Source organism: Trematomus bernacchii, unplaced genomic scaffold, assembly GCF_902827165.1.
Source record: "Trematomus bernacchii unplaced genomic scaffold, fTreBer1.1, whole genome shotgun sequence".
In the NCBI taxonomy this organism is placed as follows: domain Eukaryota; kingdom Metazoa; phylum Chordata; class Actinopteri; order Perciformes; family Nototheniidae; genus Trematomus; species Trematomus bernacchii.
The window spans coordinates 3,173,651-3,192,651 of NW_022987910.1; the positions used below are offsets into that span (position 1 = coordinate 3,173,651).

General features: G+C 39.8%; 1 protein-coding gene across 3 annotated transcripts in view; it reads right to left on the reverse strand.

Annotated features, from left to right (window-relative positions):
• Positions 1-19,001, reverse strand: part of limk1a (LIM domain kinase 1a) — a 47,107-nt gene that overhangs the window by 13,853 nt on the left and 14,253 nt on the right. For 2 of the 3 annotated variants that reach the window (XM_034115141.1, XM_034115142.1), the window contains one exon: positions 10,953-11,091. In XM_034115141.1, the coding sequence (XP_033971032.1) occupies positions 10,953-11,091 (139 nt within the window). Of the gene's footprint in view, positions 1-3,365; positions 3,620-10,952; positions 11,092-19,001 lie in introns of those variants that run through there. The other variant, XM_034115143.1, reaches the window with a different exon arrangement.

The window sequence follows — 19,001 nt, forward strand, 5'->3', positions numbered from 1 at the left end:
GTTGCCGGAGTAACTAACTCAAGTTGCAGCTCAATGCTCAGTTGCCATGTGTGATGGGGATCTTGGTCACATATTCATCCATACTAATATTGTTCTTGATATGTGTCCCCGTTTATGGAAAAACTGATGGAAATGTAGCCGAATACAAATTGAGTGCCGGCTACCACAGTCACTTTGCAATGCATCAGTCGACGTAAAAATGGCCGCCACTCTGCCAATGTATCAGACATGTATTTCAATCCAAGAGTTATTTTCCCTCCTCAGATATTTTTAATAAGAGCCCTGTATTGGGTTGTAACATCTATTTGAGAAATTAGTCATTAAATAAATGAGGTCGTTCTAAAATGTATTAAATATCTTTCAAAAAAGGCTTTCACATGTTGAATCAGTTGCTAGGAATAAGCGGTAGCATTATTCATGAAGTACATAGGCAGAAACTCACTGTAGCTTCACAAAGGTGTTTAATATTTGGCAAAAAAAGTTTTAGGGGCGAAACAATATTGCACCTCAATCCTTTAAATCTAGGTATTGTTTGTTTGTGCATATATGTGTATATTAGAGTTAGCAGTCATGTACTTTTGTAATTTGGGGTATGTTGTTTCATTTTGGTGAAACTTAAATTTCAAATAGCCCCAGTTTTTGTTCAATGGTCAGGACAGACATGTCTATATTCGATATTATCTTTTTTATCTTTCGCTCAAAGTTGCACGCAATAGTTTTACCTGGCTTTGTCTGAGATGAAATAGCAACTGATCTCCACGTAAAAAAATAGTAAAACGTATGTTTAAATTGGAAGATCTGGTACAACCAGCTCTTAAACAAGGACAAATACTGTGTATACAGTATTTTACAAAAAAAACATGGGGGAAAAGTAAAACAAATTATTAATTTAGTACTAGGCCCTCTAATTTCTTACTTGAGTGATCGTTTTATGACCCTTTTAGATTCCTCTTTCACCCCCTATGGATTCCTGACTTCCAGGCTAAGAAGATAATCTTTATTTTGCACTGGCGGGGTTCACTCGCAATGAAAAAAAACTACAGGCGATGGTCGGGAAGCTTGGCGTGTCAGGGCCCTTAAGCTTTATTTATTTTAAACGATTTATATGTGTGACCTTAGCTGTGGAATGTGAAAACCCCCTTTTAAGTGATTTAAAGGAATTTATGGCGATGCTAATGCTCTCATTGACACTAAACAGCTCAGAAACATGTTGGTAGAAAGTCAGGGATGCTTGATAACTCATTGAGGCCATCAGTACATGTGTTGACTTTTCCTGAGCTCAGGTCTGTGTAATCACTTCTCTGGATATTTTAATGAGTTAGCACGTCTGGGTTAGTGTTAAGATTTGAGGTGATAACTTAAAAAAGTGTTAAGGTCTAAGTAAAGGAGTAAAATTTGATAGCATTACAGTGTTAAATACTATAAATACGTATTTTAACTTTTTGTTAAGTTGATAAAAACTCAAAATCTCCCTTTTTTTTTTTTTAGTAACTCTTCATATTTGTCAAGTTTCAAACTGATTCATTTAGTTGATGTCATGTTCTACACATTTCAGATTTTCCCCGAGACATTTTTTATTTTACTCACATCATTTCACATTTCCCTTACTGTCAACAGGCGTGAAACACAAGAAGAGCAGCAATAGATGCCAACTGTTAAACCACAAATGAGAGGAGTGATTCACTCAATCACAGTGATTGAGTGAATCAGGTGGTGAAACATCTGAGACATGTAGGAACTGTTGAGTTGGATGAGTATTTGTCAGAGATGATTATTTCCCACTTATGCATCGGTATCTGGTTGAATAAAAGCATCATAGTCCAGTCATTTTGGTCCAATTATCATACAAATTACTATTTGTTGACTATTCAGACAGCCTGATACGGGCGTCTTCTGCTTAGGGACTTCTTTGAAAAACATTTTTTTTTTTAAAGATCACTTAGTTGAGCTTAAACTATTATTTTAGCTATTATTTGAATATCTTGCCAATTGAACATTTTATTAAAAAAGTAAACTGCTTCCAGCCTCTTTAACATTAATATTGGCTGGCTGTATTCAAACTCTTTGATTAGAAACTACCTATCTTTGTGTGTTGAACAATTTTGTGACACAAATTGTTAATTTAAAACCTGTTTAGTTCTCTGTTGTTGAACACTCAGAGGTTGGATGACTTGTACTCTATACACGTGTGCAATGAGTTTTTACTTAGCAGGATCTCATCAGGCACATGCCTTCTGGTCTCCTAACCTCAACAAGTCCCACATAAACACCAGCTTCACCCTCTGACTTCACCTCGCTCCGGCTAAATGTGGAACGATGAGCTCATAACAACACTGCTGAAGGTGCTTCTGAATGGCCTTGCTGAATTATGGGAGATCTGGCTCTGCTTAACCTCATGTTTGATGTAATGAACTTGACCTGAAAAGCCTCTTTCATTGGCTAAACTCAAAAACACAGTCCATATGTGACTAAGCTCCCAGAATCAACACGTAGATTAGGAATTGTGTTTAAAGAAATGACCTCATGTTTCAAAGAAAAAGTCAAAAACAGCATGTGCAATAGGTACCTGATACTCCTCACAGAGAGCGCTACAACTGGGTCAAATCTCAAAAGTGTGTCAACAGGACAAATAAACTGATTTAAACAGTTGAGCAAAAGTAGTGTAGATATAAAGTCAAAGAAAGACATGATCCTGGTTCTCTCTTAGACTTTCTACAGTCAACATCATTTAAGCAAATACAATTACAGTGAAAGGCTAAGAGAGAAGACAGTGGGCCACATTGATGCTGTCTGAATGGAAACCCCCGACAGCTACAAACAGTACAGTATCACAGTATACAGCCTCAGAAATGCTCTAATGTATTCAGCTTCTTCTCTGTAAGTCTCACATGCACTGTGGTTTACAGCGTGGCCTGCATGTAGGTGGTAAATAAAAATAACCCTGCACAGCGACACTGTTATAAGACAAGACAACTGTTATCCGTCCCTGATTGTGTGCACTCACACACTTTAAATCCTACTTTTATCTGAGGAAGAATGCTCTCTAAAAATAGCACGCCTGCCTTGGCTCATCAGTTTTTCATGCCGTGCAAAAAAAGAAAAAGCTTGTGCGACACACAAAAAAGGGGCAGATCTGTAATTACTAAGCAATACACTGACCCAGTTTGAAATGACATACAAACACACACTCCAGCTGACAGTATCATGATTTAGCTTAAGTTTTAAAATTAAAGAGATGGAAAGAGTATCTGCAAGAGCAACCGGCACACCATTTGCCACTTCAGCAGTCTGCCTCCCTGCCGGCTCGCGTACATCACCCATCACTCCCGGTAACCCAGAGCAGCAGCAGCAGTGAACAGCCTCACCTTCTTATCTCTTTTCCACAGCCTGAGACAGCAGAAGCTCCAGAAAAAGAAGTCTCCCACCATGTCAGCAAGAGCCGGCGAGTCTCCCAGCTGTTCTAGTTCATTCTAGTGAGGCAGGCGATTCCCCCAATGTCACAACAAAACACCGGCAGCAGCCAAACCGGCCGGAGAGACGGAGCAGCCGGGGGAGGGAGGAGAGAGAGAGAGAGAGCAGCCTACGCCTTTGCAGCTGAGCTCATCTCTGAGTCCATGTCACTCCTCCCGGCTCTCCCCCCTCCCTCCCTCTTCTCTCTCACTGTTGCTATGACCTCATCGTTTCCGGTTAAGCCCCGCCCACTATTGCACACGCGCCGACCGGCTGCTTCAACCACAGACACACACATGCATTCACACCCCCACCCTCTACCCCCTGGTGTCTTCGGTAAATTCCTCACTCCCCCTCTTCACCCATGATGCCCCCGATTCCTGCAATCACATTTCCAAACCAGTGAAACCAGCAGTGTGACAGTCACAGGCGTGACTTCATGTGGGGGAAAAATAATCTTCATTTGCTAATATATATTTTTGTATATATTGTATTTATTATGCTAGGGAAACTAAGGCATATCCGCATTGTTTAAAGCATGAAGATGGTAAAACATGTAAGTGCTGAACCTTGTTGAAAATATTTTTACTTATAGTGCTTGTTATTATGTTTCTTTCAACACTATAACATGTCCCTATTACAGGTGCAGAAATTATAAATGATTACTATGTCCATCATACTTTCAATTAACTATTTAATCGTTAAGTAAAAAAATAATGAAAATATCTGAGAGCCCATAGTGATATCTTAAAGCTACTTATTTTTATGGTATGACATTTAAAATCCCAACTGACTATACAATTACACTCAGCAGAAAAGCAGCAAATCTTTGAATTTGATAGGATGAAACAAGAACATTTGTGACATTATTACTTGATCATTATAATAATACATAAACAACTGAATTAATTATTAAAATGGATTCTTTAAAACTGCGTAGCTGACCAACAAGCCATTTTTTTAAGTCAGTATATTAGTTCTTCCTCCTGTTCCACATTTATCAGATGACGACATTTGGGTTTTACCACATGAAAATGAAACTAAGAAAATGCCAAGAATTCCAACTTCAACAAAAACAGCCTTTCGTCACATGTAGAACAATAATGTTTTTGCCTTTTGTTAAATGTAGGGAAAAGATCACAATTACAAAGCATTGATTATAAATGAAGACATGTGTAATGCTTGCGTGATCTTTTTTTAACAACGTTAAGCTGACCTATTATGACCCTCCCCCTGCTCTACCTTCTCTCCTCTCCTTCCTGGTTTAATCTCTCCTCACAGGTTTATCTTTGCTGCTGCGTCACTATGTTTTCCACCCTTCTCTCTCCGCCTATGTGTCTCACTTTGTTCCTGTCCCTAACATGTCCTGCATGCCATGTGTCAATCGCTCACAGGCCCATCTGTGTGGCCAGATATATATAGACTCCTCTTTTCTGCCTGTTGTTCCTATGTGAAAGCAGTGGAGACAGACCGCAGAGACAGATGTCTGGTACAGAAGAACTGATTAGGTTACAGTGGGAGGAAGTCGCATTAGTAATAGCTCCAGAGAAATCCAAACACATCCAGAATCAACAATTGTGGTGTTGACTTTCAGTTTGGCAATGGCAAAACAATACCTGACTTCAGAGTGACTACATATTACAGTATACAGTCTTAGAGCCACTATCCTATATATTTAACTTTGTACTATATATTTAAAATAATGTATGTTGTTTCTATGTGTTCAAAAACTGTTCATTTTAAAAGTAAAGATGACAAAAATAAGAAAAAGTAACTGTTGTGCCTTTTCCTCAGAACCAACAGAAAGCCTCTGTGATAAAATGGGAGTGTCACTAGAAAAGAGGCTGAATACAGCGATATTGAGGCAGGCAGTATGATAGGAATAACGTTTTTTTTTTTTTAACCATAACAGCATGTAAAGATATTCCAGTAGTATCCAAAGATTCTTGAATAAACCTGAAAAGGTGTTTAACAGGTGACCTTATAATATTTTGCAACAGAACCATTTCATTGGCAATGACTTGGGGGCAGCAAAACAAGCTGAACAACACTGACATATTATCATCTTTGGTAGCAGCAGGGAAAATTATATCAGTGACATCATGTTCATTTTTTGTGGTGGAGTTAATTTAAACCTGCTGGCAGCTCAGAAGTGAAACCCTGCAGCCCACAGCCGATCCGCGGGGGGCATTTCAACCCTCAGAGGGTGCTGCTTTCGTTAGAGTTTCCACTGGAAAGAGGAAATGCTAAACAAGTTTCAAAAACACTTTAGTTGAGGTCATTGTTCAGGTTATGATCTCTCTCTAAAACACATTGATACTGATTGAGTAAGAAAACACAATGGCAGCCTTGAGCCATCCAGCTGACATTCCCCAAGCACGACGCTGAGCCTGACCTCTGACCTGCCAGAGGAGACCAATGCACAACTCTCACTTAATATTATACAAACTTCTACACTACGTTTGTGTTGTGTTCAAAGCCACTGGTGAGATAAACAGCTGGACCTGTTGTGGGGAAAACCTCACATGTCCCAACCTGAGCAGCAACAATATCATTTCCAGAAACCGTTATTACACATTTGTCTGTTTTCACTTAAAGGCACAACAATGATTAGGTGTTTATATAAACTACTGGCAGATTCCCACTCAACCACAGAGTTACCTCACACCAGTGAGGTCTCATACTCTTAAACTTTGGGAGTTTCCATTGTGTTGGTGGCCAACCCCCTGAAGATAACTTGATTTCTCAAAATGAACCACATAAGAAGGATAATATTGGTATACCATTGATACTGTCAGAAGAAATTCAAGGCACTGAACCAAATCTCCTTTCTCACACGGCTCTATTTAATCTACCACTGTCTTTCTACAACTGGAAAAATCACTATTGAGTAATATAATAATTTAGCACATTTAAAATGAATGACAAGACTCAAACTTATTCTCACTTATTAATTCATACCGTGACAGGTGTGTTTTTTTTAAGACATTGATGTCTGTTTTATTAATTCTTTCACTTTTTGGTTCTTATCTTAAAACCACGTATGATGTAAGGAAAAAATCCATATGTGTTTTTAAGATTGAGACAGAAAACAAAACCTGACATTTAGATGGGATGAGGGAAGTGGTACAGCACATGACGTAACTTTGAGAACATGTGATCTTGAGTTGGGTACATCTTATGTCAAAAAGTCCAAAAGAATAATAAGGACTTGTGATTTCAGAGAAACACTTTGGATTTCACCTTCAGCTGTTTCATTACTTTATGCAGAAACAAAGAAAGAGAAACAAGAAACAAAGAAAGTCCCAAAGATTTCACAAAATACCAGTAAGGCCAAAATTGCAACCACCTGACCTGATAGGAGCTTTTCTGTAATCATTTGTTATTTACATGTACAGCACTTTGGCTCGACCAAAAATCGCTTTTAAATGTGCTTTATAAATAAAACTTGATTTGATTTGAAGTTAGAAAACCCAGATTATGCATTATTAGACCCAACAATGTCTCCAAGAACTATGTATCGGCAGCTTGGCCCTGCAGTGTTTCAGCGCCAGGCATTGGCAAATTGGACCATATTATATGCACCAGTGTTACATGGGTGTGTTATTGCTAAATGTCATGCTGGTCAACATTAAGGTCCACTCTAAAGACATACAGGCGTGTGGAGAGCAGGCTGATTACAGAGTGTTGTGGCAAAGATAACGCAGTGAGGGTGAGAAACCGTGAGACCAGAATCTTCTGTTGGACTGTTGAAGTGTAACAGGTCCAGGTCGATGTCTGGCCCCGCTCCCATTGGCTGGCTCTCAGCCCTGAGCTGTTTGCAGAAAGGCTGACTGACTCTATGTGGAGCTGGTTGGGATTACTAAACATTATCCATAAGGTGTGATGGACAGATAGAATGAAGGAGGGTTGAGAGGAGAGAAATTCAATGACATAAGTTACCTAGTATTCAGCACATACATCAGACTCAGCAGGGCAGTAAATAACTGAGCAACCTCATCTGGCTGAATTACTACAAGCTAACTCAAGGCTGTAGATGCTGACAGGAGCAGAAGTGGCAGATGAAGCTGCACACACACACTTGCTTACACCTGAACACACACACCAGCTTGCTCATAATATAAAAACACACAGTGGCCTTCATAAATTATTATTGTTTGTGTATATAGTGATTGTATTCAAGTAGGACACAGCCCCATCCACAGGACACTGACAAAACATGTCAAAACAAGATATATAAAATCACACTTTTCAAAGAGACACCCCCGGAAACATAATTAAGAGATTGATGGTTAATTTTTTTGCCTGGAAAAGCAGACAAAAGTTACAATGCACTCAAAATCCACTAACTTGCTTATCCTGGAGTGCTCAACGGCTTACTGCTTTAACAAACATGGATGAGAAGTTCTAAAAGATGAAATGTTAGTTTTGGAAAATACAACCCCCCATAATTTCCAAAGACACAAGTGTGCCTGGGGGACGGAGTTTCATATGCCGTTATATAATATGAGGTCTTGCTATCTTAACCACAGCAAAAACTACACTTGTTTTATGGCCTTCAAATCAACACTTTGTCAAATGTTGTAAAAATCGTATAAAAACTGTCAAACAAAAAAGACAAACGATTGGAAGCAAAATTCTGACCTCCTTGGTGAGAGTAAAAAGTGCAGTGTTTTTAAAGCGTAATTGATCTAGCCCAGTAGAGAGGGACTTGACGACCAAGGTGTTTCACAGAAGTGTAGTTTAGAGCAAACAATAAGAAAACTGTTCCCAAATGGTAGGTCTAAGATCAAAGCGTGTTGGTTTGACATCACTGTGGTAAGAGTGATGGAGTACTAAACCCTAATCGTTTGATGTTTCTGTCCGGCTGACCACAAGGTCTAATTTTCTACATGCACACTGTGGCTTTAAAGGTGGGGTAGGTCATTTTGGAAAAACCATCTTGAGTGCGCTAAAATTTGAAAATACACAGCCGGAAAAAATCTGCCACTTCCTTACAGAGCCCCTCCTCCAACACACACGAACGCGCACATGACCAATGAGGGCACGAGATAAGCTTGTGCACAGATGGAAGGCTGACAGGCAGGTAGGCCATCCAGTTATTTTAGCCGGGCCGGCTAAAATGATTTTTTTGTCAAAGCACTTTCATTGCTATCGGGATGTTAAGAGCATTCCATGGAATATAACAAAAAGTGTATCTCGAGCCGGTTTCTCAAACTTACCTACCCCACCTTTAAGTGAAGCTTGAAGTGTTTTCTATCACTGTGGCAGCAGCTTTTTCAAGTGCGGTTGCGTCAGGGAATTTTAAAATAGGACTGTGTTCCCTGCTTATCTGCACAGATGACCAAGTGACGGTGCAGGACTGACGCAGTAGAAGTCTTATTTCTGGGTGTGGCTCAGACGTAGGGAGCTGTCCTTCATATCTACGCAGTAATACAATTGGTCAGGCCATTTAGGCAAAGAAAGGCTGAGTGTACTGCAGGGACGGTCAATCAGTGTTTTTGAGAAATAAACCAACGAAGGAGAAAGAGGAGGAGAGTCGGTGCTGCAATATCTTCACCTCATTCACTTTAGAGTCTCCTACATGTTTCATTACTGAGGTTGCACTGCAAAGGGCAAGCTGTCTGGAGGCAGATACATGCTAAACACACACACAAACACACACTCAGAGATGGGGAGAAAGGTCGAGCCATGAATGATTTGTGCTCATCGTGACCATGACACATGACCTGCCAGAAGCTTCTTGCTGCTGTATCCGACCGGGAGGCACATGTGTCAAAGAAGATGCTTTATGTGCAAGGAATGAACTAGGCTTTTTATTTTAACCATCTTCTCCTATCAAACACCACCGACAGTCAGTACATTATTTATCAAGTCAGTGGTCTGGGATTTGGGAGCCTCAACTTGCCACGAAACCATATTGTAACAGCCACATTTTCTTTATAAAAAATGATATAAAAAGTAAATAAAAAATTATAATTTAGCAGTACTGGTATTTAAAGATAAATGTAAAAAAGATTATATTAAAAAATGTGTACAATTTCACTACAAATTATGATCATTTAGGTCAAATCCCACTTCAGAAAGAACTTATTTGACTGTCTATAATGACAAAAATGCAAATGATTAGTTAAGATTTCTCTCATAAAAGCTTCATGCTAAGTAGACAGGCGGGCGTTTTCCAGAATATGAGTCTCAAATACTTCCAAATACAGATGACATTTTTCATAGTCAGCTGCCGTGGCTGATACATCTAAATGTACCTCTATGGGTGGTACACCAAAAATAAGTCTGCAAAGTGATGAAAGAGCGGGGAGGAATATGTAAAGTCTGCTGTTGCTGAACATTATTCAAATGTACTGACATTTCTAAATACACCCACCAGTTTATGTGAAACCTCCATTTATCAGTGAAATTGTTTATAAAGCCTGCAGCGGCTCTGTCAAACAAACTGAAAAGCTGGCAGAACTGATGTTATTCAGTGATATGTCAAATACATTATAAGAAGGAATGGTTGCAAATAGGGATTCTTTTTCATGCTTACAGAATGTGATTATTCTCTGTATTAATCAATTCATCGTTTTATCTTTAAAATAGGAAAATGACTATCATAAATAACTAATAAATTGACGTCTTGAGATATCTTGTTTTAAACAAAACAAAAAGATAATCAGTTTATCATCAAATCAGATGAATCAAATCCTTGCGACAGAAAAGCTGGAAATGTGGTATACTAACTAAGTTAATACTACTTTCCTAATGAACTTTCTGTTGATCAACAATAAGACATGACTTAAATTACATTGTAGGCGTGTGTTTAAGGAATGCCTGTCTGCCTTTCTTTGTCAAGCCTTGAGAATGTCCTTGCACTTGTTCTAAGAGGTGGTCTCTGTTTGAGGCTGAAGAGATCATTGTGTTCCCTAACCAGCTTTAACATAAACTCAGCTGCTCCTGTCCTACTGCCTCAGCTGGGGAGACTTCATTTGGAGCTTAAGGAAAATTGCATTGCACCTGCATTTGTGCGGCTGCTAGGGCAATGTTTATGACAACGTATTCTATTTCACAGACATACAGTATTGATCAGTTTCTTCTTCACTAATCAACAAATAGACACAACTCTCGTTTGATGCTGGTATCTTGTCTTTTCTATAATGCAGCAGCACTTATCAGCAGAGGGCCACTCTATTGTTTATTGGCTTTCCGATGCTGTGACCACATCTATTCTGCACATGAACCACCCTGCTCTCCTGTGTCACAACAACAGCTCTGACTCTCACTGGTGGTCTGTAAGACAATCTGACACAGCAGTCTGAGCCATCAGGGTCAGTTACAGGTCTGGCATGGATCCTACAAGCATGTGTATATGTTGGCACACACCAGTCAGTGAGGCTGTAGACGTATGGACTCAGGTGTGTGTCTGCGAGCTGTAACTCGAGGTTGATCAGCAGACAAAGAACCAAGGGGGTGATGAGAGAGGAGAGTCAGCGGGTGGATGCTCTTACCATGATGAGGCCGGTGGTGATCGGGTCGCTGCAGCCATGGCACAGCTCCCCGAATTTGGCCCAGTAGTCCTTCTTGCAAAAGAGCCGTCCTTCTTTTTCATAATACCAGTGTGACAGTGAGGCGCTGCACTCACAACACCTGAGGGAAGAAAAGACAGAAAAATAAGTTAAACAACAACTTTAAACCTTTTTATGCCGAAAAGCATAGCCTATAATCATTAACTATCATAATGATGTTTTGAAAATGCTAAACTGACATACATCATCTGAATCTACAAGACCTCCAGGACAGTGAGTGAGGTTGTTATTGTGTTGATAGAATATTATGTTGTACTGCAATCTTTAAATCACACTTTGACACTTGTAATGACACCCCGCAGTGCCCCAAATTATAGCTCTCATCGTGATAATATAAGTCCCTTTGTGGATCTATCCCACCAGCACTGCTGAGGTGGATCAGACAAATGAGATCACACCAAAACACACAAGCGTGACTGTTCTACTAAACATAGTATATGTCATGGTAGAGGTAAGAACACAGAAACAAAATAACTCGTGTCATTGCAGTCAACTATAACAACATGATTTTCAGAGCAGTCTGTCCCGTATAGAAACATCAACCAACATCAATCAGTATCAGAAGTCAAACTTTATTTAAATGTTTTAGTTGGATAATAAATGTAATTTAGCTTAGTATCCTGGGTGTTTGTTTTTGACCTCAAATATAATTAAAGATTGCTGTGTTGAAATGGAAATTTCTGTTGTTTTATCAGATTTGAGCTACTTAATTGTAATAAATGTTGCTAGAAACGGCAAATACTTTTTCACATAGGCTAACTATATCTTCTTAACTTTATAACTATTTCCTTCTATCTTCTTAACCTACCCGAATATAATGGTAGCGTACCACTATGTTGGTAACAGTTATCAAAATAAAAGCAAGTAGCTAAAAATCATACTCAGGTCACAGAATTCCAACCTTCATAAGCGAGTAAGTGGCTGAGTAAAGTAAATTAAAAAAACATCAACTAAAGAAATTATACTGTGTGTGTGTGTGTGTGTCAATCTGTTGACTGACTCATCAGGTTCAATGGTTAATGGCTGTTAGCCATCAGCGCTCACTAACGTTAGATTTCCCGAAAGTTTGCTGGTTAGCCTAGCCTAGCTCAATATTGACATTACAGTACCTTCTTAATAAAAAAGAAATCAGCATTTCATCATATGAAAATGGCTCATCATGCCATCTCATGTTTTTAAGCAGTCTTGAACACTTGTAGGCCTTCAGTTCTCCAGAAACAATCCACAGCATAAATGTTTAGCATTTCTAAAAAAAAAAACAAGGTATTTTGGTAAGACTGAGTTTTCCGTCTTCATTCTGTACAGACAGTCTGGTGATAGACACCATTAGATAGACACCATTAGACATACTCATCTGTAAATATCAGTCTGGTCTGTCACTAGAGTTAAAATGCAAGCTGCCTAAAAAGTCCAGAGTGACGTCAGCCTGATAGACATCAGATGCTGGCAGACTGAAGGGCGATGACAGAGAGTTGGAGATAATGAATGATAATATGGTGACAAAGAGCCTTAAGGGAGGATATGACAGACACATTTGAAGTTCACTAACAATGCAAATAAGCAGACAAAATATTCTGCAGATCTGGTTTGATATTAGAAATAATCACGTCAAAGCAGACAAGTAAAGGTAATTTCCCGGGATGTTATGAAAGATGATCATTTTTATCAAATCCAAAAGGATTTTACAATATAATTTAACTCATTATTTTGTTTTTAACTCATAATTTGTTTCTTTATGACTTACTGCAGACATATCTTCATGCATTTGTCGACGTGGCTTAGTGGGTGCATATTCTCTGCATCTGGCCATGAATCAAAATGTGTGCTAATCCTTCTGCCTATATTAAAAGCAGTTCTGTATATGTGCGTTTGTGCACATGCCTCTGCTGCTTGCAGACTTGTATGTGCTTGTAATCTGTATAAATCTGTCTGTGTCTAACAGCCATGACTAAGTGAGTGTCTCCCAGTGGAGCTTCCCTCCATCAGCCAGCCGTCTGGCCTCCTCCCAGCTCAGGACGGTTTAAACCCAGGGCTGTTTGCTCTGGAAATATCAAGAGTGTGCATGATTTCAAAGGCTCGAGCAGAATAATTCACTTTTCCCTGGTCTCATGTCAATGTCCTGCTGTATACATTTACATACGAGTCACATTTAGTCATTTTAGAGACATTGCTGTTTTCATAGTGTCTGGCTCTGATACATTGTACTAGTTGACTCATATTCTGGCCAAAAACCTAATGTTTTTTTGCATGTTAGGTTTAAAAAAATCCCCAAATCATAGTTCATACATTCTTCAGGACAGGTTCACATTTTTGGAAACGTTTAAAGTTAAAATAAAATGCTTTTAACATTAAAATGACATGAACACTTTGTCCTTGTATCACTTATAAACAAACCTAGTGCTGTGACCCAAATCTGTGCGGTGATACGTTGCCCATTCTTTTCCTCTTTATCAGATACTTGCTGTTGAACATGTCAAGTTGTAGTGAAGCGCTCATTAATATAATCAGCAGAAGTAGCAACTCTGTGACTTTGCCCAAGGTGTTGCAACTACCGTAAGCCTGCACACACACAGACACACACACACAACCTTGCAGCACATGCAGACACACACAGGAAACTGTATTTTTTTAGACAGACAGGCACACCCTCTCCTCAGCATCTGCATGCAGAGCTTCACTGCAGCTCAGCAGATTGGGGCAGAGCTGCTTCCCTATGCAGCATGTTTGGGTGGGCATGGGGGGAGGAGGAGACTTGGAAGTGGGTCAAGGCTTCCAGAAGACGTCCGCAGCATCGAGCCAGGATATACTCAGCTGTCATGGCTTTCTGCCACTCAATAACTGCTTTTTACTGCACACACACGCATCCTGCAAACCCCTGCTGGGGCAAAGTCATACATCTATGTGCACACATATGTGCACATAGATGGGTTTACACACACACACTCTACGGTTCAGTTTATACATAGTGAAACCTCCTGGAGCAGATCTGGGAGTGGCAACAGAGTATTAAAGATATGAGTGAATACATTAAAGACTCCCAGAGACCCAGGAGACGCCAAATCTCTGCCTTCAGGACAAGAATCTTATCTCAGAGGTGAAGAAGACAGGCAAGCACGGTTAAAACTCAACATTTACAGTCATTTCTTAAAAAAATCTATGCTTTTTCCAGTTAGCATGTGTGTTTGTGTTCACATATTGTTGTGTGTGACTGTTGGTGTGTGCATTGGCACGGATGCTTAAGAGGATTATCAGTGTGAGTCTTTGCCCACTCTGCTATGATCCTCCCAAAATCTAACAGAATACGAGGCTTAGCAGCCCCTCACTCACACGCTCTGTGCTCAAACCTCACTGTGAAAAAATGAAAATGTAACGTAACATTCCTTCAGCAAAGCAATCTATAATCGTTAACAAAAGAAAAACAAAAGACAAGATGCTCAGACATAAATAAAACCCAAAAAGAAGAGAGAGGGAGCAGATCTCAGACACCATGAAATCCTGCTGGATCCCGCTAACAACCAATGACAGCGAAGATGAGAACGAGAGAGTAGGGATAGTAAATCTGCAACTGTCCCCCTTCCTGCTCAAATCCCTGATGGAATTAGCTAAGAGTGTCTGGGGGAGTAATAAATGCCTTTTTCCAGGTCAAAAGGAGAGAGCCTCCTCCCTCTGTGTTCACTAACATTCGACTGTCACAATCACTTACTCTATCTGGAGCCTCTGTAACCTCAGAAGCCTATGTTCATAGACTTTTGTCTGCCAGGTCAGTGGTTCACAACCTGGGGGGCAGAACCCCTCCAAGATCTAATAAGATATTGTAAACTTGAAGGGTTTTTGAAAGAACAATCCAGAAATAAAAGTCTGTGTCATCATGGCAAAATGCAAATGTTACATTTCAATATTGAGTTTTTCTAGTTTTTGCGACCAATCAAAGAGCTTTTACAACAAAAATCTGTATCCACCAGTTCACATTCATACAGAGGTATTTTGTAATCTAACGTTTATAATCTTCACTGTTTCTTGTAAGTTAGTAGACACTCTTTTTTATTTTAGAGGTCAAAAGGCAAAAGGGTTTGTGATGAATCTTAATGTGAATGAAAACACTTTTAAAATAGTTGTAGTTCAGTACAAACACAGAAAAGTGTGTGTGTTTGTGTAGGATTGAAATAATCTAACTAAAATAAAAGCAGTTTTTGTCCATCCGATTAAATTCACAAGTTTTTCTTAAGTCCAAGGTAAGGTTTGTTTGGATAAGCGGTTCTCGATAAGCTGCATTTCCAGAGGAAGCAATCAACCAAACAGACTGTTTTATAAAATGATGGTATGCCAGATACATTTTCCATGTGCTGGTGTTATTAGTCTGCTATTAAACACATGTATTACTCCCAGTGATATGTTCTCATTGGACAGTTTCATGATGTAATGTGTTTTGAATGACTGTGCATACTATTTATCAAGCTGGCAGTCTGACCCGGGTCAATGCTTGACTTGATTAATTAGTCCCAGTTTATATTCATGACCTCAGGGAAACAACATCAGGTCTGAATGAATTAAGGAAATTATATTCCCTTAGGGACTGAACGACTAAACTGTAAATACGTTACAATCATTTCATATTAATGACTTGCCACAACTAATTAGAAATAGGTCTCATCAGCATTATGTCACCCTCCATGTTCATCAGATACAATTATAGGTTTTTTTTGTTAATGGGGGTTAAACTAAAGCAATTGATTAATAGTTTCAGTTCAAACAGAAGACAATCTGGAGATGAATCAATAACAGTTGAATGCTTTTAAAATGAATTAGGTTGAGGTCACACAGAAACACACACGTGGTCAGGGAAATGGCAGATATGCAGATGGACAATTCATTATTAATAAGGTCTAAATGCTTCCATTATTTCAGAAGCCTGTTGCTAAGCAAGCAGAACTCTGTGGTTTAACATTTCAGCTGCAGCTCAAACATGAGTCTGCCCTGCAGCTGCTCAAATACCATGTTTACAAGGTTGAGTTTATATTTTGTAAAGGTTTCGACAATTATTTATTCTATTAACTTCTTAACAAATTATCTTGCAATAGTTACCTCCGCCAAAGAGGTTATGTTTGTGGTTTAGTTTGGTTGTTTGTCAGCGGGAATCAGGATTGGGCCAAGGAAGAATCTAATACACTTTGATGCAGATGCTGATTTATCACTTGGAAACAGCATTGACAGAAGAGTGCGCTCTCTGAGTGGCCATTAAGCTTCTTCAATTAATTGATTGAATGTTGGTCAATAACATGTCAAAGTAATATTGAGAAAAATCCCTTATCTTATACTGTAGTCCTATTTTGTTCACCAACCAATTTTGTCGTAAACTCCAGTTTGTCAATTTATTTTTATTTTCCAAAGAAAAACAGACAGCTTGAAATGACTACTTGACATATATTCACTATTTTTGTACAATGAATCGATAAATAGGTGCAGCTTTATTTGAACAAAGCAGTATGTAAAAGCTCTTATATGCAAACATGCAGCTCCTATATTATATTTATCTCAGTGTGACTTGTTTCAAGGTGAGCCCTTAAAGCCTCACAGTAAAATGAAACCAAACCAGAGCCTCCCACACAAACCTTGCTGACCATCCAGTTCTGGTCAGCATTTTATGTGTGTGTGTGTGTGGCCACGGGTCATTAAATGACGAGTGGGCTGACACGGCTGCAGGAAGCAGAAGGAGTGAAAAGGAAACAGTGTGTGTGTTCTGGTGGAGGTGCGAGCAGGTTCACTATCAACGGACAGATGCAAAGCTGAAAGATTTACGAGGAGCCACACCTCTCAACACCCCCCCCCCCCAACACACACATGTGTATGTCCTCATTAATTATTAAGTCTTCCATCATCTGTGCTAAGCTCAGAAGGACATCCGTCTCCTTTCTATCTGCAAAGACAGCAGAAATGCTTTTGAGTACTTCTGATCGATACGCCAATACACCGTTCTGCTTGTGCCTTCCAGAAAAAGAAAAAAAGGATTAGACAATAAACGTTGAGCGTATCGAGTCTGATGGAAACAAATGTGTCTACTACATGAAAAAGTGCTCAGTTGATGTTACTGTCTCTGCAGGATAAGCTGAAATCCTCACAGACAAAGAAAATACAACCTCTGGGAAAGAGACAAGGGGTTTGTCACACACACACACACACACACACACACACACACACACACACACACACACACACACACACACACACACACACACACACACACACACACACACACACACACACACACACACACACACACACACACACACACACACACACACACACACACACACACACACACACACACACACACACACACACACACACACACACACACCACACACACACACACACACACACACACACACACACACACACACACACACACACACACACACACACACCACACACACACACACACACACACACACACACACACACACACACACACACACACCACACACACACACACACACACACACACACACACACACACACACACACACACACACACACACACACACACACACACACACACACACACACACACACACACACACACACACACACACACACACACACGAGAAAGTCAAGCTGAGGAAATGGCAGACTGTCTGGGGGAGACCCCTCTCTTTTCCTCTCAGAGGAGACATAAATAGACAGAGATTCCTGGTCCAGTGCCAAGATTTTCACACCATTTTATTTTAAATGATTAATGTACAGTACCTGTGTGTTACACTTATACATTAGTCAACTATTCAATTATCCTCCAACTATTTTGATAATAAATTATTGATTTGACTCGTATATTAAGAAAAAAAGGTAATAAATATCATATTCTTAAATGTAAATATTCTTCCTGGTTTCTTTACTTCTCTATGACAGTAATCTGAATATAACTAAATACTAAAAAAAAAAAATTCACGGCATCACCTTTGAAAGTGGGAAATACTGAAAACTATTTTTAAACCACTTTTCTGGTGATAGATTGAGAAAATAAGTCTCAAATTAATGAACGAAGAAAGTAATTGTTAGTTTCCCTTTTGTGGTTGGAATCTCTCTCTCAAACACACACACGCACGCACACACACAAACACACTCTCTCTCAAGGACATTCATCTTGTTCCCACGAGCGCCTGTTTTTGTTCCCCTTGTTGTATCCTCCCCTCCTCCCACTTCTCCATGGCAACACAGAATGCCATAGCGATGATGTCACCCTCTAATAAATAGCATTACCTCATCACCTCTCGCCAACCCCCACACCTCTCTCTGTTCGGGGTTCGAAACCCAACAGCCAATCAGGCTTCAGTGTTTTCCCTTGACCTTGGCAAACAGAAGCTCAGCATCATTAACCCCTGAGGAACGTTTTGCTACAGTTAACGAACTAAACCACAGAAGAAGAGGGCAGCTCGTGCATTTTAAACAGTATAGCCCCTCTGCAGTTTGGCTCTGCGTTCGCTGTGGGAGAGAATCTCTTTATTAGTGGCCCGGTGGTCCATTCAGAGGGTAAACAGGAGCGCTGGCAGGCTCTGGGTGAATGATGTGCACGGCAGCAGTTTCCTTTGTGAGCGTTAAGCCGCCCTGACTGACGGCCTGTCAGGACAGAGGGGTCCGGGCCGTCTCACTTGTTCCTCTGAGAGGAAATGATAAAAAGGTTTCAGCGAGCTCTGGGAACCATGAGGAGTGTTGTTCAGCAGAGACAGCAGATTTCCTGTTCATTATCAGGTCGCTTTCGCAAAACAGTTTAGAGTGTTGTCTCCAGCAGCTGAGCCACAAACAGAGGATAGTGACACACGAAGGAACCCTGGAGGGTGAATCAACCCAGAGTCAGTTCAGGTAGCTGAGTTCCAGACCCATGTAGGGCTGAAATAATTAAATAAAATGAGTGCAAAATGAATGCAGTATCAAACAGGCTTTTTCAGCTTACCAATTACTGAAAACAAAGCAATATCA